At 38.9% G+C, this 25,376-nt stretch overlaps 1 protein-coding gene across 2 annotated transcripts in view; it reads left to right on the top strand.

The window, feature by feature from the left end:
• The first annotated feature begins 946 nt into the window (after nucleotides 1–946).
• Nucleotides 947–25,376, top strand: part of rcan3 (regulator of calcineurin 3) — a 46,459-nt gene continuing 22,029 nt past the window's right edge. Inside the window, exons 1-2 of one of the 2 annotated variants that reach the window (XM_073826935.1) lie at nucleotides 947–1,089; nucleotides 3,190–3,391. In XM_073826935.1, coding sequence (XP_073683036.1) covers nucleotides 3,194–3,391 — 198 coding nt within the window. In that variant the 5' untranslated portion in view covers nucleotides 947–1,089; nucleotides 3,190–3,193. Of the gene's footprint in view, nucleotides 1,090–3,189; nucleotides 3,392–19,376; nucleotides 19,612–25,376 lie in introns of those variants that run through there. The other variant, XM_073826936.1, reaches the window with a different exon arrangement.

Genomic DNA, 25,376 nt, shown 5'->3' with positions numbered 1-25,376 from the left:
AGAACTGGAGAGGATCTGCTAGGAGGAATGGCAGAGGATCCCCAAATCCAGGTGTGAAAAACTTGTTGCATCTTTCCCAAAAAGACTCATGGCTGTATTAGATCAAAAGGGTCTGAATACTTAGGACCATGTGATATTTCAGTTTTTCTTTTTTTAATAAATCTGCAAAAATGTCAACAATTCTGTGTTTTTCTGTCAATGTGGGGTGCTGTGTGTACATTTAATGAGGAAAAAAAATGAACTTAAATGATTTCAGTAAACGGCTGCAATATAACAAAGAGTGAAACATTTAAGGGGGTCTGAATACTTTCCGTACCCACTGTAACATTGGTCAGCTATAAAGTACTAGTATATTTCAATGTATTAAAGCCTTTACTCTGAGTCATATTGCTGTGGACTGCTGCATAAGAGTATTAAGTTGAAAGATTATTGTTAGTATCTCAAAGACTGATTTAGATTTGGTTTTAATTTAAGGGTATTGTTGTTTTATTAATATCGTTATCCGTGTACCTTGTATCAAGGACCTTTTCTGTATTTCTAGGGTGCAGTCAAGATAACAACAGGCGGTCGAATTAATTATTAGTGGTCTCGACAGCGGGTGAACACATTTAATGACCATTTTGACAGTCGTTTTATCTTACTTATATACTGCTATATGAAGGCAAGCAGTTGCGTCGAATAAAATGTTTATCTTAGACAGTAGTTTTTAAATTCAAACGTTCAAAATCAGTTAATTCATGTGGTAAAAATGAATATGTCAAAGACAAACCATAACGCATTCTGATGTGACACACCAAACAAGGCAGGTTGAGTCCTCTGTCACACGTCATCAATCCCTGCTGTCAATCTTCCGCGAACTCGAATCCCATTGGCTGATTATGAGATAAACCTGTATGTCATTGGTCATTCCTCACTGTCACTTGTCGTTTTGATAGCATACGACGAATTGTTACTGTTTATATGAAAAGATTCATCTCTAGTTGAGATTAACAATATTCCATTGTTGTATTAAAGTTTATCTGCCTCGGATTTTAAATTGGATGGCCTCTTGCCCAGGCATCGATTTGGAATCAGCTGCAAAGATAACTGGTAACGTTAAGTGCTCTATAAAACTTACATTATCATGCTATTATATTTGACTCCGAAGGAGTTGTCTTTAAATTTAATGTTAACTCACCTCAAATAAAAGTGGCAGAATTAATAGACCAACGTAGATGTTTACTATAATTCTTCTGCCAATGCCGTCTTGATAGTTTAAGCATGCTAATCGTTTTGTTATGAAATGTGGAGCAGCAGCTGTGAATATGGATGATGTGTAACGTTATATCATTTATTTTTATCACAATGAATATACAGTCAGCATCACGCATGTTAGCATCCTCTCCAGGTTAGCGGTCACTTTCTATTTTAAAGACACGCTTGTAATAAGATTACACCGATAATATACACAACGTAGTCGTGTAACGGCCACTAGATGGCGTTCTAACACGTAGCGAGAGATCAGCAGCACATGTTCAGTTGTGCATCAAGTCAGCCTCATGGCGTTCCTAAACATTAGGACTTTCTCTTTCTTCTGAACACAAAATGAGGCGCTGCTAGTTTCATAAATGGATATGATTAATAACCTGATGTTAAGCACCATAAAAGGGACAATACTACATGGGTCAAAGACAAGAATGGGTTTTGAAATAGTTGTTTGACTCATATTGTTATTAATAGTCACCTTCCTGTCAGATTATTAGTCATCAGATCATTAGTAAACGGTGCAAGTGTATTGATGCAGAAACCAGCTCATTCTCAGATCAGTTTTTTTTTAGTCATGAACAATAGCAGACAAGCCATTTTCTTTTTGTAAGTGTAACCTTTTTTTTTTATTCGAAAAAGCTGTTTTCAACGTATATTCAGTAAAGTCAGGTCAAACGTTAATGCACATTTTTACCAAAATAAGAGGGATCATACAAAATTGCATGTTGTTTTTTTTACTTAGTACTGCCCTGAATAAGATATTTCTCATAAAAGACATTTACAGTCCACAAGAGAAAATAATAGTTGATTTTATAAAAACAACCCCGTTCAAAAGTTTAAATACACTTGATTCTTAATACTGTGTTGTTACCTGAATGATCCACAGCTGTTCTTTTGTTTAGTGATGTTCATGAGTCCCTTGCTTGTCCTGAACTGCTCGAATTCTTTGGCTTTTCAGCATTTTTGTGTGTTTGAATCCTTTCCAACAATGACTATAATTTTGAGATCCATATTTTCACACTGAGGACAACTGATGGGCTCATATGCAACTATTACAGAAGGTTCAAACACTCACTGATGATTCAGAAGGAAATGCAATGCATTAAGACTTGAAGATCTTATATCAGGGTAAATTTAATTTATTTTGTCCTCTATGAAACATGTAAGTGTAAAAAAAAGATATTTAGGCAAAATAAGAAAAATGTACACATCTTCATTCTGTTCAAACGTTTTCACCCCTTGCTCTTAATGCGTTGTTTTTCCTTCCGGAGCATCATTGAGTGTTTGAACCAGGGGCGCCGCTAAGGGGGGATAAGTTAGGACAATTCTAAGGGCCCACGCCTTTTAGGGGACCCCAGAGATCTGCTTTTGTGTGGTAGGGGTGGACCAGCCTCCTATTTTGTCATAGGGCCCAAAATTGCGAGCGGCGCCCCTGGTTTGAATCTTCTGTAATATTTGCATATGAGTCCCTCAGTTTGTGTATTTGAACAGAAAGGGTTCAAATACACAAAAATGCTGAAAAACCAAAGAATTTGAGACCTGAAGGATTTTTCTAAAGAACAGCAGGCAGTTTAACAAAGGGACTCGTGAACAAATATCACTTAACAAAGAACACAGCTGTGGATCATTCAGGTAACAACACAGTATTAAGAATCAAGTGTATGTAAACTTTTAAATGGGGTAATTTTTTTCTAATTTTTAATATGTTGCTTTCTCTTGTGGACTATATGTGAATGTCTTTTATGTGAAATATCTTATTCAGGTCAGTACTAAATAAAAAAATATCATATTTTGTATGATCCTTGTTACTTTGGTAAAATATTAAAAATTTGCAGATTCTGAAAAGTAAATGTAAACATTTGACCTTAACTGTATATCCATAATTGCCTTAACATTTCAACTGGATTGTGTAATTTGTTTTAACACATTCTACCGGTGGGGCAGTGGAATGATGCGTGGGGGTGGGAAATTGTGGAGCAACAGCTCAGAGGGTCACAGCAGTGATCCCGAAGAGGATGATGAAGAAGAGATGGCTTTCGGCGAGACTGAGGAAGACTCAGAAGAGATGATGGACTTGAGTGATCTACCTACAGCTCTGTTTGCCTGCAGCGTGCATGAGGCCGTGTTCGAGGAGGACAGACAGAGGGTGAGAACATATTTTAAAAAATCAATTTCTGTTCCCATTTGCATAGTTAAAAAAATGTCTCTGTTGTTTTGGACCTCACTACATTGTATGGACAAGTGTTGTTCAAAATATTTTTCACACAGAAGAAAAATTCCTACAGATTTGGAACAACGTTCATTTTTGCGTGAACTCTTCCTTTAAGGGTCTGTCTGAGCTTAAGATGTGGCATTGTGGGATAAAAGGCTTTCTCTTCCCTACAACACACTCAGTTCCTCAGGCTTTGAGTGATTGCTAGGTCTCTCTATCTTTTTCAGCAAACTCTAGTTTTCCAAATCGGGCTTGTTCAAAGCTAATGGAGGTCTTGCGAGCAGTACATTTTAACCTACATTCAGAAGCCAGCACTTTAAGGCCCCGAGGACAACATCTGACGTTCACACTGCGTTGCCTCAGCGTTCATGGAGTATTTTTGCTGCCTGTTGAAGCTGTAACCTCTTACCTGAGGAGTGGCAGGGACTGAGAAGAGCTTTTACTTCCCCTGTGGTAGAAGAGATAAGCGGAGATGTGATTTTCTCAGCAGAGAGAGAGAGCGGGAGAAACGGAGTCACTCAGGTCATTGGCTGAAAATAGTGTACCTGCTTCCTTCTGAAAACCTCTTGCGCTTCTCTGAAAACAATAAACCTGAAAACATAATTGTTGTGTTGGGAACACAAATGAATATCTTGTTTGTGTACACACTCTGCAGTAAGTTTCCTTCTTGTTCTTTTCTTAGGAATCATATCATCCATTTTTAATAGGGCTGTCAAAATTAACGCGTTAATTACGCGTTAACGCAAATTCATTTTAACGGCACTAATTTCATTAACGCGCGATTAATGCAGCGCGCATTTTCTGTTTGACCCATTACCTAGCCCATAGTTAAAGAAATGGATGCACAGTGTTGCCAACCTAGCGAAAAGTGTCTAGCAACAATACATAAACACATAATTGGACAAACCTAATATAGTTTCTGAGGCTCTCCAGTTTTGCCGAGCGAGCGCAAGGTATCCCAATGCGCGCGCACCTCCCTCTCTTTATACAGGTCCTTCTCAAAAAATTAGCATATTGTGATAGTTCATTATTTTCTGTAATGTACTGATAAACATTAGACTTTCATATATTTTAGATTCATTACACACAACTGAAGTAGTTCAAGCCTTTTATTGTTTTAATATTGATGATTTTGGCATACAGCTCATGAAAACCCAAAATTCCTATCTCAAAAAATTAGCATATCATGAAAAGGTTCTCTAAACGAGCTATTAACCTAATCATCTGAATCAACTAATTAACTCTAAACACCTGCAAAAGATTCCTGAGGCTTTTAAAAACTCCCAGCCTGGTTCATTACTCAAAACCGCAATCATGGGTAAGACTGCCGACCTGACTGCTGTCCAGAAGGCCATCATTGACACCCTCAAGCACAGAAAGAAATTTCTGAACAAATAGGCTGTTCCCAGAGTGCTGTATCAAGGCACCTCAGTGGGAAGTCTGTGGGAAGGAAAAAGTGTGGCAGAAAACGCTGCACAACGAGAAGAGGTGACCGGACCCTGAGGAAGATTGTGGAGAAGGACCGATTCCAGACCTTGGGGGACCTGCGGAAGCAGTGGACTGAGTCTGGAGTAGAAACATCCAGAGCCACCGTGTACAGGCGTGTGCTGGAAATGGGCTACAGGTGCCGCATTCCTCAGGTCAAGCCACTTTTGAACCAGAAACAGCAGCAGAAGCGCCTGACCTGGGCTACAGAGAAGCAGCACTGGACTGTTGCTCAGTGGTCCAAAGTACTTTTTTCGGATGAAAGCAAATTTTGCATGTCATTCGGAAATCAAGGTGCCAGAGTCTGGAGGAAGACTGGGGAGAGGGAAATGCCAAAATGCCTGAAGTCCAGTGTCAAGTACCCACAATCAGTGATGGTCTGGGGTGCCATGTCAGCTGCTGGTGTTGGTCCACTGTGTTTTATCAAGGGCAGGGTCAATACAGCTAGCTATCAGGAGATTTTGGAGCACTTCATGCTTCCATCTGCTGAAAAGCTTTATGGAGATGAAGATTTCATTTTTCAGCACGACCTGGCACCTGCTCACAGTGCCAAAACCACTGGTAAATGGTATTACTATGCTCAATTGGCCTGCCAACTCTCCTGACCTGAACCCCATAGAGAATCTGTGGGATATTGTGAAGAGAAAGTTGAGAGACGCAAGACCCAACACTCTGGATGAGCTTAAGGCCGCTATCGAAGCATCCTGGGCCTCCATAACACCTCAGCAGTGCCACAGGCTGATTGCCTCTATGCCACGCCGCATTGAAGCAGTCATTTCTGCAAAAGGATTCCCGACCAAGTATTGAGTGCATAACTGAACATAATTATTTGAAGGTTGACTTTTTTTGTATTAAAAACACTTTTCTTTTATTGGTCGGATGAAATATGCTAATTTTTTGAGATAGGAATTTTGGGTTTTCATGAGCTGTATGCAAAAATCATCAATATTAAAACAATAAAAGGCTTGAACTACTTCAGTTGTGTGTAATGAATCTAAAATATATGAACGTCTAATGTTTATCAGTACATTACAGAAAATAATGAACTTTATCACAAATATGCTAATTTTTTGAGAAGGACCTGTATATGCGTCTGCTCTGTTCAGCGAGCGGCAGAGGAACAACGCTTTCAGTTAAACCAGATATTATGTTGCTTCCAGTGCTTGAAGTGGGCTTGTATGCAGGCACTTCTGTATTTTATCCTTTTGCGTACTTGCACTTTTCGTGCGTACCGGCACTTCTGCCATATTGAATGAATGCAAGCGGAGTCGGTCTACGTTAGGATTGGTGCTGTGGGGTTGATGCGTAAAGCCACATACGAGTATGCAAGCGAAAACGGCGTATTATATGTACGTCAAACACATGCATATCATATATGCACGCCAAAGTTAATTTCAGCTTATTAAAGTGCCCCTATTATGCCTTTTCAAATATGATATTTCATGTAGTGTGTCATGTAGCTGTATGTGAACATAAACTATCTGCAAAGTTGTGACGCCGACAGTGCACTATAAATAAAGTTTTTGTCTATCAAAAAAAAGAGTCGGCTCACATTCGCCTAAACGAGTCGTCAGCAATTCGAATCTTTTTTCTGTAACTGCCACACGTCACGAGCTACACATTTGCGTAATGTCCGCCCACATTCAATTTAGCGAACAACTTGCCCGCCCACAAACAGCAGGCCTACCATTTTCACGTGGATTACATCATGTCAAGAAGACGCCCTGCGCTGTGACAGCCTGTGAGAGTGAATTTGTTTTATATGCCCTTCCAAAAGATGAAACTATCAGTGGTTAACATTAATTTTTTCAACACCTCAGCAGTCCAATGCCAATCTTGTGTTGTGTTCGCGTCATTTTACTGATGACTGCTTTTCTAATCTTGGGGAGTAACGTTACAACGCGAGATTCACCAAACGCTTGGTTTTAAAAAATGGATCAGTGCCCAGTTTATTTGGACCGGCTTGCTCCTCGGAACTTCTACCTGTAAGTATGATTAATAATTGTATTTTCTAGCGATCGTTCAAAATACGTCTTTGTGTACGTTATGGTAACAACCCCGCACATGTCTTGGTAACCAGCTAACTTGCGTTTCTGTAGTTCTGTTGTTCAGCTGTGAGTGCAATGTAGTCTAAAAAGTCTTGTGATTGATGCAGCTTGACTGTCTGTCTGCCTTATTAGTTTAAGTAATGATAATGATAAACGATGGCTTAACGCAGTGTTATGGATTGTACAGTGTTGAAGTTCACAACGTAGAGGTGTGCCCGGTTCGCTTACAAAAGCAAATTGCAAACACTGTCCACAGTTAACATATGACACCCACTGAGAAACGTCCTGCTCCGGTCGTGCTTGCAAAACAGTTTCTTGTCGATGTGACACTTCAACCGTTTCATCGTCAGACTCCGGCTCGAATTGATAGGGTAAAATCGAGGCTATCTTTTCTATGCATTAACAGGTCTCCGCAGCTGTCATTCAGTTATGCCAATGGGCGTTTCGTTTTGCGCTGTAGCGGTAGACCAATCCAAAAGGACTGCACCATCTGACCAATCACAGCAGTGAGGGCTCACGGAAAGGAGGGGTTTAGAGAGACTGAATCTTCGAACTGCTTCACACGAGTCGTTTACGAATCATTTAGAAACGGGGTAAAAATAAATCTAATTTTGGAGAAAACTAAAGTGTTTTTTTGAACTTGCATACATGTAAACCTGTTTTAAGAGACTATTACAACAATATTAACTACCTTTAAAATGGCATAATAGGGGCACTTTAATAGCACGCCAAATAGAAACAGAAAATCGTGCTACTAGTATGCATTTTCATGAGACCGGGCTCTCGAATTGGTACATTAGAACGAAAACAATACCTTAAAAAAATAAAAGAAGCAGGTTTTTGCGATCACTTAACTTTAAACGGGTAAACTCCTAAAAAGTCCAAGGATCGTGAAAGCATTCAAACAAGAAGTTAAAAACAACGATAATAATGCAGAGAATAGTGACTTATGTCCAGATGCCGGTAAATTATTCTTTTCAGCGATTGAATCATAATCATAATTCAGGATTTTTTTCAGTCATTATTTCATATTACTTTGGTTGTCTGATAACAGAAACACTGAAATATAACAATGGAAACAGTTTTGTTGAGAACTTGGCTGCATCAAATTACAGTATGTGGGTACCAAGAGGCAAACAAATGTAATAATAAGTGTACATTTTGCATGTTCAGAAGAAGTGAGCTGCCCTGTCCTGCAAATAATATAAACAGGCTTGTGTAAGTAAATTGCTCAGTGCAAAGAAAGAGAAGTAATGGGAACCTGGTATTTCTATGTTCTTTTTTCTCCATGTGTCAAATAGACATGAACAAGTTATTTGAAAAACATCTATGACCTTTGAAACATGTCTAGTCTTCATCTTCTATGTCGAGTATGGTTTCACTAATAATAAACATGTATTTGCTTAAAGCATCCATATTTGTCCATGATTGGAGTATTAAAAACTTTAAAAAGTGTTAATTTAAGGTACATTTAGAACAGATAAAAATGTGCGATTAATCGCGAGTTAACTCATGACAACCATGCGATTAATCGCGATTAAAAATTAATCGATCGACAGCCCTAATTTTTAATCATGTTTTTTCCCTGAGGTCCACTTATAGTCAAGGTTTTTATTTTTCAGTATAGTTTGTTAGCCCCATCCTTTATTAACTGGTTCTATACAAGGCATTATCTTGTAACACAAGACAATGTGTTCTGAAATGTGCTGTACTAAATGTGAAGGTCAGACTGAAATGAACAGGGTTCGGGGGTTTTCTGACAGAGGAACATTTAGTTGACCTCTACATTTTCTCTGCTCTCCAGTTGGACCAGGTTTACTTGCATTTTGTGCGGCGATAGTTAGAGTTAAATTTTTAATTTTTTTTTTTTTTTTTTTTTTTTTTTACAGAATTTACTCACACCCTTGTCATCCAAGATGTTCATGTAATTCTTTACTCGTCGTAAAGAAATTATGTTTTTTGAGGAAAACATTTCAGGATTTCTCTCCATATAATGGACTTCTATGGTGCCCGTGAGTTTGAACTTCCAAAATGCAGTTCAAATGCAGCTTCAAAGGGCTCTAAACGATCCCAGCCTTCGTCTTATCTAGTGAAACAACCGGTTATTTTCTTTAAAAAATTGACAATTTATATACTTAAAAATAAAAATAGGGTAGGTCTCATTTTCTCCAACTTCAAAATCGTCCTACATTGCTGCAGAAGTACCGACCTAGTGTTTACAAAGTGAACGTGCAAAGAAGATCAAACGTCTTTTACAACAAAAAAAAAGGTAAAACAGCGATGTAGGATGATTTTGAAGTTGGAAGAGAAAATGAGATGGGAGTTTTTTGACATACCCTAACTGTCTTGAACCGGAATACACAGAGTACACACAGAGCTAGTTTTGAGGTTAAAAACTATATATTTTTTAGAAAGTAACTGATCGTTTCGCTAGATAAGACCTTTCTTTCTTGTCTGGGATCATTTAGAGCCATTTGAATCGGCATTTAAACTGCATTTTGAAGGTTCAAACTCATGGGCACCAAGTCCACTATATAGAAAAATTTATGAAATGTTTCCCTCAAATTTCTGAACAACTTCATGCATTTAGGAATCACGTTGGAAAGGTCTCATGTGGTTAGTTCTTCGTCTTTGTGCTTTGGTTCAAAAAGGGCGAAACTTTGGGAGTAGGGCGAAAAATCTCATTTTCTTCTCCAACTTCAAAATTGCCCGACATCATTGTTTTTCCTTTTTTTGTAAAGAGTGGTTGACTTTCTTTGCACTATCGCTTTGTAAACCCTGGGTCGGTACTTCCGCCTACATTGTGCGTGACCTTTCCAACATGACTACTTAGGGCATTAAGTCGAGCTAGTGCAAGACGAGCATTTGTGGTTAAAAATATACATTTTTATTTTTTTGATTTAGAAAATGACCAATCGTTCCACTAGATATGACCCTTATTCCTCAGCTAGGACTCTATCAAGCCCTCTGAAGCTACATTGAACCTGCAGTTTGGACCTTCAACTTGTTGATCCCCATTGAAGTCCACTATACAGAGGAAAATCCTAGAATGTTTCTCTTTCTTTTCAAACCATATGCTTACTTTTTTCAGATAGATGTATTAGTCTTTTTTCACTGCCATACATTTAAGTTCTTATGTTTTCATAGTACAACTTTTTTTTTTCTTTATTTTTAGGAAAATTCAATTTTTTTTATGACATGATCACTTTGTAAGTTCAGCAGGCCAGTAATATATTGCTTCAAGCTAGTATGCTTTCATGACCTGTTAATGAGTACAGCTGAGAGTTTGCTATCAATACCAGTAAGAGCATGACTTACATCTCTATTATCGTGTGTGTGCTTTATGACTCTGAACGTTGGTGCCTTTTTGTGTATTTGTGTGTTTGAATAGTATATTTGGGTCATTATCCTGAGGGTAAAAAAAAGGATAAAACAGTGAGGGCTAGAGGTTACCCATAATGCCTTTCACTCTGTGACCCTGTGTACTGCCCTGTAGATTGTGTGTCTTGTACTAATGAGTGCAGTTATCCAGAGCAGCCATGAACGTACTGCTCTGACTGTGAATGACAGTGAAATTATATTTTGACAATCACTTTGTAACATTTATCTTGAGATGGCTATTCAAAATCACACTTTTCTCCCGTCAAAACATGGCTGAAGTGAATGTATTGTATGCATCCCTGAGGGCTAAAAAGGCTCTGTTTCTCTCTCTGTCTGAAAAACACAGAAATGCTTTTTATATTCTGCTCTTGAGATACAGTGTGATTGTGTGTCGTTGAGTGGAGTTGGGAGCATCAATGTTGGGCAAACAGCTGGCCTTTATTTCTGCTTCAGAAACTAGAGCTCTCACAGACCCCCCCCCCCCACCCCCACCCTGAAATCTCATTTGCTTTGTGTGAGCGGCACGAGAGAAGCTCTCTTTCCCTACTCTCTCTCTCTCTCTCTCACACACACACACACACACACACAAATACACACTTCATAAGTCTTTCATTTTGTTGCGTCTGGCAGCCTGGCATTGTTGTTGTTTCATTAAGACTGTTGACCTGCTTTGGTGGCACGTGCCTCGACTCGACTCACGACCCCTCCTCCCCTCTCTGTTCACTGAGCTGTATCAGGGTCAAAGTCCGGCCTGCATGCCCCAGCACTGAGACTCTTCAGATGGGAGTCAAAACAGTGGATCTGAGCCATGTATCCTTAGATTAGAGTCTATAAATAGTCCCTTTATAAACTCACTAAAAGAGATCAGGCTGTTGAGAACGATGGATTTGATAGATAAATGCGTGATACGTTAAGGATAATTTACATTCTGCAGTCATACTAAATCACCCTGGGGTTTACGATTATCTTATGCTCACCAGGGCTGCATTTATAATACAGTAAAATGTGAAATCTTATTACAATTTAAAATAACTGATTTCTATTTTAATATATTTTAAAATTTAATTTATGCTTTTAATAGCACAGCTGAATTTTCAGCAGGCATTGCTCCAGTCTTCAGTGTCGCATGAATCTTCAGAAATCATTCTAATATGCTGATTTGCTGCTCAGGAGACATTTCTTCTTATTATTATTATTAGTGTTAAACACCCGGACACCCGTTCTAATGAACAGGTTTGATTAATTTAGTCATTTCCATGGGAAATCCTAATGTTTCAGCATATAATGATATTCTAGGGGATTGTGTTCTTCTAATTTGATAGCAACAGCTTTGACAGGACCCTTTTCTCTTCTAACATGACAGTGCCTCTGTGTATAAGCTAAGGCTCAAAAAGAAATGATTGGTTCCATCAGTGTGGAAGAACTTGACTGGTCTGCAGAAAGCAAAGTCCTAAACCCAACTGAACATCTCTGGAGTGACTTTAAATGCAGACTTTGAGCCAAAATCTCATCACCAAACACCAATGACTTGTAACTATGTATGTGTACAGTCATTTTTGACACTTCCAAAACGGTTGATGCAACAGATGTAAATAAAATTTATGAATTGCTTCCATCTTTGTTGCCAGTTTTGGAAATGTCTTTTTCTGTTCTAAAGATACTTTTGTCCATATAGTGTATGTACAAGTCATGGTGATAAGTTTTTCGCTCAAGGTCTTTGTTAAAGGGATAGTTCACCCAAAAATTAAACTTCTGTCATTAATTGCTCACCCTCATGTCGTTCCAAGTCTGTAAGACCTTTGTTCATCTTTGGAGCACAAATTAAATGTTTTTTGATGAAATGCAAGAGCTTTCTGACCCTGCATAGACAGCAACGCAACTGATAAGTTCAAGGCAGAAGAAACGTGTGCGATGATACAGTCAGAAGGCTGTTTAATTTACAAATCAAAATCATTTAATATAGATTTACCATGGAACACCAATGGTAAATAAAAAATAAAAAAATAAAAAACTCACAGTCAGAATAATAAAAGTTTTACCATATAAAAATAAGGGCTGCTACAATTTTTACCGATATTACTGATTTTGATAATGAACATATCTACATCTGCATCCTAACTTAAGCTACTATCAAATGTGTATTTCTTCTAAGAGACCATTTTTAAAAAAAATATTATTAATATTTTGAGGCTACACAAACTTGTTTCTTGATTTGAAACAATATTACTCATTAGAACATGTAGAACTAAGAAATATTTTTTTATTTATTTTGTTAAAGAAAAATGACTGCAAAAGTGTAAAGAATAAAAAAATGTGAAGTTTTGCCGTGTTCTAACCACCAGTTGGTTTAAAACCACAATTAACTTTCACATTGGAGCAAAAATCTGCCTTTAAACTTGAAAGAAATAAAAATTTGACATTTATTGTGATAATTACCATTAGCGACTGATATGAAAAAAAAAAATGATTTTTTTTTTTTTTTCTCCATATTGCACAGCCCTACTTAAGGCTAACATATTCAGACTAAAAGCCAAAAACACTTCAGTTTTGATTTGATGGGCACATTAATAGGTTTACTATGTTTTTGGGCCATTTTACTTGATTTTTAACAACATTTTTGTTACAGGGTTAGTTTACCCAAAAATTCTGTCATTAATTACTCACCCTCATGTCGTTCCAAACCCATAACACCTTTGTTCATCTTCAGAACACCAATGAAGATATCTTTGATAAAATCAGAGAGCTTTCTGACCCTGCATAGACAGCAATGCAACTAATACGTTCAAGGCCCAGAAAGGTAGTAAGGGCATTGATAAAATAGTCCATGTGGCAACTTTATTCAACGATTTCTGCCACCATTCAAAAGAGTACCACAATGCATGTGTGTTTCAGTTGCATTGCTGTCTATGAAGAGTCAGAAAGCTCTTGAATTTCATCAAAAATATATTTTCCTCTGTTCTGAAGATGAACAAAGGTCTTACAGGTTTGGAATGTCATGAGGGTGAGTAATTAATGACAGAATTTGCATTTTTGGGTGAACTATCCATGTACAATAAACAGTTCTGCTACTGTGTTAGGTCACCATTCGATGTCCAATGTAAAATCTGGGCCCTGAAGCAGAACCACTTCCTTAAATGACACATCCGCGCATTATTTATTATATAACAAGGTCATAAATAGATATACTGCATTGCTCATTTCAGTGCTGTGGTGAGCAGTTCATGGACCTGCTGCTGACCCGTGGATGAAAAAGAATTGCGAAAGTAGATAATGAGAATATTATGCTATTATTATTCAGGACAGGATGTGGCTCATTTACATAGGTGACATTTTGGTGTTGTGTATAAACAAGCTCCAGAGGGAAAAACATAGAACCTGCAATAGATCTAACTCATTGATTGCTAGAAACGCAGTGCAGTGGACTGGAAATGCTCTAAACTGATCTTTGTTTCCTTTTTATTTTATTTTCCACATGCTGTTTTTGATTATTTCTGTTTCAGTTGTCTTCACACTATCTCAGCCTGTCTGTCATATTAGCCGCCTGACTTGCGGATTTCCTTTATTTCTCTCTTTTGCATCCCATATCTGCTGCATCACCTTCTACTCCTCTATATAGTGCCTGCACTCTCCTGCACCTGAACTCTCTCTCTCTCTCTCTCTCTCTCTCTCTCTCTCTCTCTCTCTCTCTCTCTCTCTCTCTCTCTCTCTCTCTCTCTCTCATTCTTCTCTTTGTGATTATAAATAGCTTGCCCTAGTTTTTGGTAGCTGCAGTGGTGCCAGAGGCTGGTACGGCATGGTACGTACATGAACGAGGTAGACTGGCAGTCTTTACACATGCACATTTGTAAGTCATGATGGTGCAGTGTTGCTGGAATTCTGTGTGTTTCTATGTCTAATGACACTGATCCTGCTAAGCATTGTCTTTTGCACAGATTGCCATCCAGAATCTTCCTTCACTGTTTAGGAGTTTCATCATGTTTTGTTTAAAATACAAGTGTGGGAGTGCTTTATTTTGATTGGTGTGACTGAATAACAATGTCTGAATAAGCTGAATTAGTGTTTTGTGTCTGAAAGCTATTTACGGTGCACAAATTTAAAGGGACACTAAGAAAGTAAAATTTAGTTTTTATGTATAGAGATGCACCGATTGACCTAGTGGCTGGTGATCGGAATCGGTCGATTTTTCGCGTGACCGGCCGGTCAATCTCTCGTCTTGCCATTCCGAGCCAATCCTTTTTGAAAAGGGGAAAGCGGCTAAAGCTAGCGCGCAGAGTTTAAGCCAGAGCTCGCCAAAGTGTGAAAGTGAGAGGTATTTTGCATGTCACTCTTAGTTTACACACCTTTTTCAGATAACCAGCTTGTTAGAAGTGAGCTCCATGCATAAACTGTGTTCCGATTGTCCCTGCACAGTGTTTATTGCTCCCTACTCCCTGAGCAGGGGAAATCTGTTGAAGTTTACTACACTTCAGAACATTTATTCACGTATTTGCGCTACGCCACTGCATACAGCGTCTTCACACACAGCTTCAAATGGAACATACAGTGGGAACGGAAAGTATTCAGACCCCCTTAAATGTTTCACTCTTTGTTATATTGCAGCCATTTGCTGAAATCATTTAAGTCCTTTTTTTTTCTTCATTAATGTACACACAGCACTCCATATTGACAGATTTATTAAAAAAAGAAAAACTGAAATATCACATGGTCCTACTGTAAGTATTCAGACCCTTTGCTCAGTATTTAGTGGAAGCAGCACCCTTTTGATCTAATGCAGCCATGAGTCATTTTGGGAAAGATGCAACAAGTTTTTCACACCTGGATTTGGGGATCCTCTGCCATTCCTCCTTTCAGATCCTCTCCAGTTCTATCAGGTTGGATGGTAAACGTTGGTGGACAGGCATTTTTAGTTCTCTCCAGAGATGCTCAATTGGGTTTAAGTCAGGGCTCTGGCTGGGCCATTCAAGAACAGTCACGGAGTTGTTGTGAAGCCACTCCTTCGTTCTTTTAGCTTTGTGCTTGTTGGAAGGTAAACCTTCGGCCCAGTCTGAGGTCCTGGGCACTCTGGAGAATGTTTTTGTCCAGGATATCCCTGTACTTGGCCGCATTCATCTTTCCCTCGATTACAACCAGTTGTCCTGTCCCTGCAGCTAAAAAAACACCCCCACAGCATGATGCTGCCACCACCATGCGTCACTGTCGGGACTGTATTGGACAGGTGATGAGCAGTGCCTGGTTTTCTCCACACATACCGTTTAGAATTAAGGCCAAAAAGTGGTGAGAATCTTATTTCTCACCATCTTGGAGTCCTTCACGTGTTTTTTAGCAAACTCCATGCAGGCTTTCATGTGTCTTGCACTGAGGAGAGGCTTCCGTCGGGCCACTCTGCCATAAAGCCCCGACTGGCGGAGGGCTGCAGTGATGGTTGACTTCCTACAACTTTCTCCCATCTCCCGACTGCATCTCTGGAGCTCAGCCACAGCGATCTTTGGGTTCTTCTTTACCTTTCTCACCAAGGCTCTTCTCCCCCGATAGCTCAGTTTGGCCGGACTGCCAGCTCTAGGAAGGGTTCTGGTCGTCCCAAACGTCTTCCATTTAAGTATTATGGAGGCCACTGTGCTCTTAGGAACCTTAAGTGCAGTAGAAATGTTTTTGTAACCTTGGCTAGATCTGTGCCTTGCCACAATTCTGTTTCTGAGCTCTTCAGGCAGCTCCTTTGACCTCATGATTCTCATTTGCTCTGACATGCACTGTGAGCTGTAAGGTCTTATATAGACAGGTGTATGGCTTTCCTAATCAAGTCCAATCAGTATAATCAAACACAGCTGGACTCAAATGAAGGTGTAGAACCATCTCAAGGATGATCAGAAGAAATGGACAGCACCTGACTTAAATATATGTGTCACAGCAAAGGGTCTGAATACTTAGGACCATGTGATATTTCAGTTTTTCTTTTTTAATAAATCTGCAAAAATGTCAACAATTGTTTTTTTCTGTCAATATGGGGTGCTGTGTGTACATTAATGAGGAAAAATGAACTTAAATGATTTCAGCAAATGGCTGCAATATAACAAATAGTGAAACATTTAAGGGGGTCTGAATACTTTCCGTACCCACTGTATACACTAACCCACCAAAACTCCACAGGTGACAGAAATGGAGAAAAAAACCTTGGGAGAAACCAGGCTCAGTCGGGGGACCAGTTCTCCTCTGGCCAGACGAAACCAGCAGTTTGTACCAATGTCTGATTGTAGAGAACTCATCAGGATCCTGTGGTGTAGCGCCGATGGCCGTCTAGGTTGGCGAGGTCTTTAGTGATGATCCATCTCTGGAGCTCATCTGGTTTACATCCATGGCTATTGAAGTCATCTCCAGGTGGTGATCCATGATCTAAGCTGGGTGCGGACTGGATCCGGGGGACTGCAGTGACCATCTGATCCGGATACAGGCTTTCGTTAGTATAACTCTACTATGTTAGTTACAGATATTCATTTTATACCTTTTTCAAGGCACAAAGCACTTTATTTTGTTGTTAAAGTTATTTTGTTTTAAGAAGATCCTGTAATGTTTAATTTCTTTTATTATAAAAATAAAAAAATTAATTGAAAATATTTCTGTATATGCTTTCATTACAGTTCTTTTTTTTTTTTAAATCCGAATCTGCAAAAATCGGAATCGGCAGGTCACACTCACTGAAAAATCAGAAATCGGAATCTCTATTTATGTATAGACATTTTTCCTAAACGCTAAAGTCACGCCTGACTCTTAACCTGAAGAATGCTTTGCATTTCCGGTTTCCAGTGTTTCTAGTCAAATGAGCTTATTCCAAGTTGATAATGTAATTTAAACCTATTAAAGTGTTCTATATACAACTGTTCAGAACTGTGCTAGCTAACTATGTGCTTATTAACTTCTTTGAGCTAGGTTCGAAAATTGTCACTACTGTAACAAGTGTTTCGGTAGTGACATCTTTGGGTTTTTTTGGGGTGTTGTCCCACGACTCCCGAAAAGTGAAGCCAAAATGTTTCAATTGCCCCCCAGTGGCCAGCTGCTGAAACCCTGCCCTCTCCATGTAATCTAATGAAATGTGAGCCAAAGTAAATAATCAATTTACAGTTCTTGTAATACTGATTCATGTTCAAGTGTTCGTGTGGTGTCATGATTGCGATCGGGTCTGCAGAAGTTTGGGCAGGACTTTGATACTGCGGCTCCACCTCACTACACTAGGGCATGCGTCTGAAATCGCATACTTACCTACTATATAGTATTCGAAAAACAGTATGTCAGGCGAGTAGTATGTCCGAATTCATAGTATTCGCAATACAGTAGAAGTACTGAGAAGAATTCTGCAGTACGCATACCATGGACACTTTCCTATCCCATGAGGCTCCGGGAGATGTGTCGTCATATTCGAAAAATGGCGGAAAGTGGACAAGTGACAACATGGTGGATGTAGAATGTCCGAATTCCATTCATACTACCCATATTCATACTATATAGAACATACTTTTTTAACGGTCGGGAAGTACGTTCAAATTTAAATGTAGTACCTACTGAAGCAGTATACGATTTCGGACGCAGCATCTGGCTCCATACGAATCTCTACTGTGCAAACTCTGGCTCCAAATGACGTCATTTCCTCCAAGATGGCAGCGGCCATATTGAGATGCTTTTCTATAGTGGAATGAAGTGGAGACGCGTCGTCCATCTTTTTTTAAAGTCTATGGTGTTTTCCCATAAAATTGTCACTACCGAAACAGTCACGAGCGAAACATTTGGTGGAGTTTCGGTAGTGACATCTTTAGTTTTTTTTTTTGGGTGTTATCCCATAAAATTGTCACTACCAAAACAGTCATAACCAAAACATTTGGTGGAGTCTCGGTAGTGACAAAAGGAAACACCAAATCCTTTATTTAGAGGAAATAAACAATTTTAGTACAGTGATGGACATTTTTAGTTTGTTTTAGCAGTGTTTTAGTATGTAAATTAAAATTCTCTAATGTGATGCGGTCGCTACCAATGTCATTACCAAAAATGTGCTGTCACGACCAAAACTTGGGATGTTTTATTAAAAATAAAGTATACTTAATGATCAATTAAGATGTTATGATAGTGTTTGGTTCAATGTATATTCAAACTAATGAATCTTTAACTTTGAAATCAGTATGATCAGCTTTTCGCCTTTTACAAAGAAAAACTGGATTCAAAATACAACAAATCTCAGAAACAAATCTCAGATACACTAAATATTGTTAAAATAGTAATTGTTATTGATTTGATCTGAAAACGTTTTAATAAAATAGCAAGAAAATATATTTACAAGGTAAATGTAAGCAAAATTACAATAGCTCAATATAACCCTTCTTATTAAATTGAATATTGCATGTGTTTCAGTAGTGACAAATTTGGGGAGAGGACAATATAAGAATTAATTGCACAATCACTAGACATGTGTACCTTGGATATTATACAATTTAAATACAACATTTGTGGAAAAAAAGATGTTTCCAACTCTTGACTTTGCACCAGTACCTTACTTTTGTCATAACTTATTAGTTATACTGTCACACAATACTTAAAATTAACTTTTTAATAAAATTTCCAAGACTCCCCAACCTCCCTTAAGAAGAGATCATTCCGTGAATATGTGTTTCATTCACATCCTGTTATTTATTTAAACTCTCTATCATCTTTCTGGCAGTATTCTGAGGTAATTTATTAAATTGAGAAATTATGACATGTTTCCCCTTTTTACAACAACTTTAGTTGTCCCCTGGAACCGTTTCCCGTACTGTTAGTAAATCAAAGTAGCAGGACAACAATGACGGCATCGTTTGTTGGCAAAACCGAACCGTTATGCGGCGTTCTGCCTTTGCTTCTCTGAGGAGCGCGTGCTCATCAGAATAGACAATCAAACCAAGAAGGCGGTGACGTCAATGTGGCGGCTGAGCGCTCTGATTGGCCAGTACGGATGAACCTGAGCAGCCTTCACAGAGCAGCATCTCAGTCAGAGACAGCCAGAGAGTTTGAGTCAGTCACCTCACCAGCACACAAAAGACTTTAAGTCTCACGAGATAGCTACAAAAGGAAGGCGAAGCATAGGGAATTAAAGACCAATTTTTTTTATTTGTCTGTTTACAAGCTGCAAAAGAGGGAATGCCATCGATAAACATGAAATTGGAGATGTTGACGCTCATCGCCTGCGATGTAGACACAGAGGTGTTTACGTCCGACAAAATGCAGGTACTGCAAGTTTATCTATAAACCTATTGAAAAAGAAAAAATAGTAAATGCACGCTGTGGTCTGTGTTTGTGAACGAAGAGCGCTTTGGCTGCATGCGCGCGGACTGTGTGACGTTGCACGCCGCCGGTTCATTGTTTCTCATCGCTGGAATTTTTCTCAATGAATCCGCAGTTCACATTAACATTCTGCTGCATGCGCACCGATGGCGTCAATGCTCTGAACGACCTCGATGCGGAGCAGCTCCAGACGGGCTGCGCCACCCGTTAGAATAGGATGAAGCTGCCGGTGTGAACACTTAAGTTACATGCTTAAAGGGATAGTTAAACCATAAATTACAATTCTGTAATCATTTACTCACCTTCATGTCGTTCCAAACCCTGTTTTTCTTTTTTCTTCTTTGGAGCAGAATGAGTCTCGATTCACTTTCAACTGTCAGTCCATGACATTATTCCTAATTACTCCCTTTTCATTTTTTGCTTGAACTTTACCTTTTACATTTTTTTTTTTCACATAATGTACTAAGTACACATGAGATCCGCTGTGGACGCAATTGCTCCCTGCATACACCTACTCACCTTTGCCTTTTGCAGGTATGTCAGGTAGAACCGCACACATCCATCTATCAATACTGCGATAGTCAATGATAAAGCTTACTTTGCTTTGTAATTGGTAATGCCACTTTATTTTAAATAGTGTTAAATATGTGTTGGAATTCCTCATTTGAAATCTAGAAGTAGGGCACCCAGACACACACTTTCATGCATTCCGGCATGAACCAGTGCAGTTTTCTGCAGTGTGCAATGCTGAAAATGCACAAATGCATTTTTATGTCAGGAATCGTAGATTCTGTTACACCTTTAATCATTTGCCTCACTTAAACAAGCTAACAAATTCAAGTTTTTTGCATGGAAATGCATGTGTTTGTGACAGTCGAATGAGTTGCAAAGGATACTAAAATGTAAAAAAAAAAAAAAAGTGCCAATGAGCATGTGGTGTCAAAGTGTCAGTCTCGTTTATGTTTTCCATGTTTGGTCAGTGTTTCTGTGCCGTAAACTGCAAATAGAGAGGCAGGCAGTCAGACAGACAGGTGTTTCTGTGCAGCTACTGCAGACTGCAGTGGCTCTCCTTTCCCTGCAGTGTCCTGCCCTGAGCAAGGAACGATAGGAGGGAAAGAAAGACAACTTAAGATTTATAAAGAAAACCAGTGTCTGACAATGTCAGTATGTGTGTGTGTATTGCTTCTAATCTGGGTTTTTGGCTCAGTTTGAGGACACAGATTATAAGATGCAGCACGTGGGCTACAGTCATGATTACACTGATCTCTACACAACAGCTTGGTTTTGTTTTTTCCTTTTTCTTTTTTATCCGCCGCTTAAGGGTTTATTCGTTTACCCTCTGCTCTGATTTTCTCACTGGATGGGAGAATTTAAAATTCACTGAACTGGTTTCATTAGTGGATAAATTAAGGAATTGGAAATGATTCTCTAATAGGGTTTGGATACATCTCATATTTGAGCCAGTTTACATTAGATGTAATGACGGATAGGTTCACATAGTCTAATAACTTTTCATCAACATTTATCAGACTTGTTAGTGGAGCAACTGGGAACTAAGCATACTCACTGGAACAGGTGTGGCCTACAGTGTGTGTGTGTGTGTGTGTGTGTGTGTGTGTGTGTGTGTGTTCAATGGAAAATTATGTGCTATGGAAAATATGCAGACATCAGCACATTCAATCTGAAGGTTATGGGCAGGGCTCTCGACATTCACGCATAAGCACACACATGCACATCGCTTCTAAATGGTTAACACATTGATGCCATGTTTGATGAGGCGATAAACACATGACTTTTTTAAAGTCTGACAGGATTTTTGTGTGTTTGTATTTTACCTTACACTGATTCCCATAAGCGGGAGTAAATGTCCATCCAGTAGGGTTAGATCTTGCAACCATTCAGTACCCCGTTTTTGTTCATACTGGCTTTTTAGCTGATCTGTATGTCATTGGTTGGTGATTGCATGATGGTCAGTGATCTAGGTTTGGTCCTAAGCGGAAGTGACACAGTAATTGAAGAGTTCTGGAGTGACATTTGTACTCCATGTGCCTTTGAGCAAAGCATTTAACCCTAGTGGCTCCCATGAGAGACGTTTCTTACAATTAGTGTGCTAAAAAAAGGGTGATAAAGCCGTCCTATGACAGTGTTAAAAATTGTTTAAAATTGGGAGCACCAGGATATATTCCAAAGTCTTCGCCTCAGTTTAAGCGGCATGTAAATCAGTCATCTTTCCAATTACAGTGAGACATTTGTTTCATTAAATTAGGCTATACTGTTTTTTTTTTCATTCCTTCTGATGTTCCTTTACATTTATATTGTGCAATAAACTTGAAATAAACAGGAAAAACACATTTATAATTTGTGTTTTATGATACAGCTGACAGAATTTGAAAGCTGAGCTGTTTTTTTTTTAAAGCAACAAAGCACAAAATCATTGCAATTACTGGTTGGCTTGGCTGGCATACTACAAATAATGAATGGAAGAAGTTAAATATTATTTTCAATCATTTACTGTATTATACTGTGAATAAAACCGCTTGTGAATAGTCATTTATAAACTTCAGAAAAGATAACAGTATAACTTTTGTGTTTCATTTAATGAAACAAATGTCTCATTGTTATCAAAAAGACAGTTGATTCACATGAATACATTCATTTGTCCCGCCAAATCAAAGAGAATGAAAAACACATTATTGCAAAACACATTGTTTGTATTTCACTATAAAACTGACAGATTTTGAAAGCTGAGACTTTGTTTTATATTAAAAGTACCAAAAGCACAAAGCTTATTGCTATTATTATGTGTCTAGTGCACTGCAAACAGGCCTAATGAGTGAAATCGAAGACGTGAAATATTTCCAAGCATGCTGTCTCTGCGAGTATAACACATGCTATGATTTCTGCTAATAATCCCACATATATTCAAATCAATTCCAATGGCATGGCAGCTTCTCCTGGTGCTCCCAATCTGGGCCATTTGGTATGCGCAAGCTATACTCTAAAACAGGGGAACTTCATTGGCTGTTGGATCCATTTGATTTGAGTCAGGTGTTGTGAAGCAGGGTTGTATGAAAAACTTAGAGGACTGCGGCCCTCGAGGACCAGGGTTCCCCACCCCTGCTCTAAAAATACTGTAACTTTAATTTCTATGATTTAATTCTGGAAGCATTTCGATTTTATTCTGGAAACGTTCCGAATTCATTCTTATAATTTTTGAAATTATTTTATTAACATGGCACTAAAATCCTGATATCGTAGTTAAAATTTAATTCTTAAAAAGAAATGCTTTAGTGGTTTGACAATCTTATATGTGTAAAAATAATAAAAGAAGCAGTAAAAAAATACAGAGAAATAAAAACATAAAACAAGGTCAATATGTGTGTCACTGTCAAGGTCAATGAGTGTTTTAATTTGTCAGATAATTTGACCCTTTTATATTTTTATGACAAGGCAAGGTTAATTTAGGTTGTGACATGTCATGTGCGACATTCCAAAAATGTACCAGTATTTATGAACGAGTAATTCATGATAACTGTAAAAGAAAAAAATAACATTAAAATTTAAGGGATGGGTAAAAGGAACTTTTTTCAAAGATATTGATTTTACACGAACTATAGTCAAATGCTAATGTTCTCAAATTGCCGAATAAATGCCTGATTAATCGACCTTGCAGATATCTCTGTCTAGAATAGATGTCACAACAAATGGCATATTAGCTAAAAGACTGAGTGACAGGTAAAACTGAAGGTAGCATAGGACTGAAGCATACCTGTATCAGGTTCTACTCAGGTAGGTAACAGGATCTGAGCATTGGCAGGTGGGGAGGCCAAAGCCTGCCGCCTGAGATATAGTCCTGTAACAGCCATGCTAGGACTGTATCTCTCTCTCTCTCACTCTTTGTCTCTCTTTTCACTGATCTTAGATGGACTGATAGATGGATGTAACCGAAAGATGGATGGAGGAGGGAGGTTTGATACATCTGTAACCCAAGAGCATAGGCAGAGCTCAGATGTCACACTGAAAGGTTAAAGGCATTCGTAGGTAATGATGACGTTAAACAAAAGGCTGCCGGCCACCCACTTGTGTCCGTTTTTCTGTGGGTCGGGTTACCAGCTGACACTGCCTGCACATTCTAGTAGCACTTCAAACAACCTTCCTGAATCCTCGGATGATTGAGCAAGTCCCTTTGTGGGAATGAACATCTACTGATGTGACAACTGCGCCCAATTATGTAACTTTGTGGTCAGAGAATTAAAGCTGCGTTCTAGAGTGGCACCCAGTGAAATATTATTAAAAATAACAATCTTATAGGGCTGTCCCCGACTATGAATTTTCATAGTCGAATCAGAATTTTCGAATCTTTCTATAGTCGACCGATAGTCGAATCATCTAGTGTGTGTGTGAATGGGTTGGGAGGGGCACGACACTATAGTCAGCAGGAGGGTAAAACAGTTTTTATTTTATTTTACACACTGCACACAGCAACAACTTTTAATAAAGCGACCAAAACTGCCTGCCAACTGACAGACGAACTTATTTAGGTTTAAATAAAAACACAGAACGCGTCTTTTAGTTCTAAAAATGCGAGGCGCACAGCACTGCCTTTTTTGCTAAGCAACGACCGAAACAGCTGTCCTGTCAGTCAAATCAAAGGATTATAGCGCGAACGCTCTAAAATCTTAGTTTTTTGCTGTTAAGTAAACTGTCATATTAGCAGAAACCCTAAATAATACAGCTCCTGGTTACCCACGATAGACACCAAAGGTTTCTCCTCCATTTCTTGCAGTCTCCGGACTTTTTAAGCAACGGTAAACTTTCGCCATCACAACAGAAGGCCCGCCTCTGGAAAAGAACGCGAATGACGTTGGGCGTTTTTCCGCTCAGAGTTGATTTTTTTTTTTTTTTTTTTCAACTTCAGGCGCTCAGAGCGCTCCTGCAAAAACGTGAGGCGCGGGGGGCGCATAAACAGAGTGCAGAAGTCTCACTGCCAACAGAAAACCATTCAAAAGAGGCGCCTCCAATTGCAAAAACGCGTTCGGTGTGATCGCCGCCTAATCCCTGCCGTCAAAATGGTCCGCATCTCATCATGGATCAGGGCAAGTGAAAATTAAATCTGTCACAGGGGTGGTTAGATTTATTCACAAACACGTTAAAAATATTTATTGAACGCTTCTTTCTTTTCACTTTTGTTTTTACTGCATTATCATAATCAAAGGCTGTATATAACGTAATATAACCGTACAAAACCAGTAGTTCTGTGTGCAATTAGACATTGAGCACCCCCATATTGCCAAAATGGTATGATGCTCGTTTCACCCGCGAAGATTCGACTGTGAGATCGGTGGTCGAATCAGGCTCCGCATATCGATGCATCGAATCTTCGACTATTTGGGGACAGCCCTACAATCTTATATTAAAATACATTTTAGCATTATAACATCTCTGAAACGGCAAGGCTTGTAAGGTGCTCCTGGTGCTTTGTGAGAACTGGTCCAAACAGGGACAAACTGCAAATTGGTGACACCGTGTAGGGCATTCAAGGCTCATGGATAGTAGAAGCTCTATGTGGAGACAGTTTTAATTATGTGCCTCTGTAGGTTCAGACTAATCAGAGTGCCCTTGACCCCTGTCCACAGTCAAAAGCTGCTAGAATGGGCACACAAGCAATAGAACTGGAGCAGTGGAAGAAGCATGTCTGGTCTGATGAG

Source organism: Garra rufa, chromosome 21 (assembly GCF_049309525.1).
Source record: "Garra rufa chromosome 21, GarRuf1.0, whole genome shotgun sequence".
NCBI classification, from domain to species: domain Eukaryota; kingdom Metazoa; phylum Chordata; class Actinopteri; order Cypriniformes; family Cyprinidae; genus Garra; species Garra rufa.
The sequence above is the reverse complement of the archived record's forward strand: the minus strand, read 5'-3'. Positions and strand labels throughout refer to the sequence as shown.